Source organism: Psammomys obesus, unplaced genomic scaffold (assembly GCF_907164565.1).
Source record: "Psammomys obesus unplaced genomic scaffold, mPsaObe1.curated_primary_1811, whole genome shotgun sequence".
NCBI lineage: Eukaryota > Metazoa > Chordata > Mammalia > Rodentia > Muridae > Psammomys > Psammomys obesus.
In genome coordinates this window covers 1-2,050 of record NW_026589861.1, presented here as the reverse complement: position 1 = coordinate 2,050, position 2,050 = coordinate 1, and the positions used below count along the sequence as shown (strand labels likewise).

The 2,050-nt window shown below is 63.2% G+C and overlaps 1 protein-coding gene across 1 annotated transcript; it reads left to right on the top strand.

Annotated features, from left to right (window-relative positions):
- Positions 1-1,002: 1,002 nt before the first annotated feature.
- On the top strand, positions 1,003-1,770 carry LOC129675465 (secreted frizzled-related protein 3-like; the record flags this gene model as incomplete). The annotated part of the gene is made up of 1 exon (XM_055605467.1): positions 1,003-1,770. A coding segment is annotated over exon 1 (481 nt), but the record flags the coding sequence as incomplete, so codon positions are not given.
- Positions 1,771-2,050: the final 280 nt, after the last annotated feature.

Genomic DNA, 2,050 nt, shown 5'->3' with positions numbered 1-2,050 from the left:
GGATGAGAACCGGTTTCCTGTTTACTATTATCCTTACCTGTGTGGGGTAGTTTGCCTGATGGTTTATTTCCCGTTAGATGAAAGCGCCCGTGGGAAGAGTTAGATAAACCTTCTGTGAGAAAACTCGGCGGGTGGTGGTGGAATCCAAGTGCTTTAGAGCAGGCTCCACTCTTACACTTAAAAAAATTTTTTTTTCCCCGACACAGGGTTTCTCTGTGTAGTCCCGGCTGTCCTGAACTCGCTTTGTAGACTAGGCTGGCCTCGAACTCACCGAAACCCGCCTGCCTCTGCCTCCCCGAGTGCTGGGATTAAAGGCGTGCGCTACCACCCCAGGCCACTCTCAAACTTTTTTAAAAAAGGAAAACTCCCAAGTTTCAATTTTACAGGGCAAAGAAAACCTCGGAAGGAAGGAGAGGGGGATGGAAAGGAGGAGGCAAACTCCATCTCTCGCCCCCGGGGGTCTCTTTGGTTTTGTGCACACCCACACCCTTACGCAGGTCAGTTTCTGTACAGCCGCGCCAGCCGCTGACCCCGGGCATCGCCAGCGCTTGCCGAATAAGGCCGAGCCTTTGCTCTGAGCGGACGCGACCTCCGGGACGCGGACGGTTAGGGGGACTGTGCCCGCGCCTTCCCCCGGGCTGAGGCCGAGGGGCAGAGAGGGCTCCCGGGGCGGGGCGGGGCGGGGCGGCGGTGAGGGGCTCCCTGGGCCGCCGGGGAGGGTGTCCGCCGCCGGGGAGGGTCTCCGCCGCTCTCCCGGAAGGAGGAGCCGGAGGGCAGGGGACCGCGGGGCGGAGCTCTTCGCAGCCGAGGTGGGAAGGCGCAGCCGCGAGCCAGGGGGCCGAGCTCCGCCGCGCTCTCAGGCTCTGCCCGACCCCGCGGGGCTGGGCCAACTCCCACCTCCGCCCCCGGCAGCCCCCGCCCCGCCCCGCCCACCCTCAGCCGGGTCCCCCCTCCATCCCGCTCTGCGGAACTCCGCGCTTCTTCCCACCCCTTTTTTTTTTTTTTTGGTAACACCCCAGAACTCCGAGTCCCCTAACTGAATTCGACTTCTGTTTTTATTCCTCTCTTGCTTCCTCCTCTGCCCGCCTCATCTGATTGATGTGCGAAGGCTGATGCCTCTGCCAGAGCGAGAGGAATAAATAGATGCCGCCTCGCCGCGAGGCTTAGACGCCTGCGGAGAGCAGCCGGCGCAGCGAGGCAGCGGGCTCCGCCGAGCTCGTGGACCGCAGCGGGAGGACGTGGGTCCGAGCGAGCCGTGCTTGTCCGCCCCGCGCCACCCCGCCGGGACCATGGTCTGCAGCGGCCCGGGACGGATGCTGCCGCCGCGCGCCGGGCTGCCGGTGCTGGCTGCCGCGCTCTGCCTGCTCCGGGTGCCCGGGGCTCGGGCGGCGACCTGCGAGCCGGTCCGCATCCCCCTCTGCAAGTCCCTGCCCTGGAACATGACCAAGATGCCCAACCACCTGCACCACAGCACCCAGGCTAACGCCATCCTGGCGATCGAGCAGTTCGAAGGTCTGCTGGAGACGCGCTGCAGCCCGGACCTCCTCTTCTTCCTCTGCGCCATGTACGCGCCCATCTGCACCATCGACTTCCAGCAGGAGCCCATCAAGCCCTGCAAGTCCGTGTGCGAGCGCGCCCGGCAGGGCTGCGAGCCCGTTCTCATCAAGTACCGACACTCGTGGCCCGAGAGCCTGGTCTGCGACGAGCTTCCGGTGTACGACCGCGGGGTGTGCATCTCTCCCGAGGCCATCGTCACCGCGGACGGGGCCGGTGAGTCCCCGGCTCTGCCGGGCCTCTGAGGAGGAGCCTTTTGCCTTTATCCTCCAGCTCGCTCTGTTCCTCAGACCGCTTAATCCTCTCCTTAAGCACTGCTTTATTGAGTCCTGATCTTCCACTTAGAAACCTAACAAAAAATTCCCTTTGTCGTCCCCCTAAACAAACTCCACCTCTTCCAACAGGTGATCGGATCCACCCTTTCGGTCCCTCCTCTTCACAGTGAACCTCCAAAGCTCTCCTTCCCTTCCCTTCCCTTCCCTTCCCTTCCCTTCCC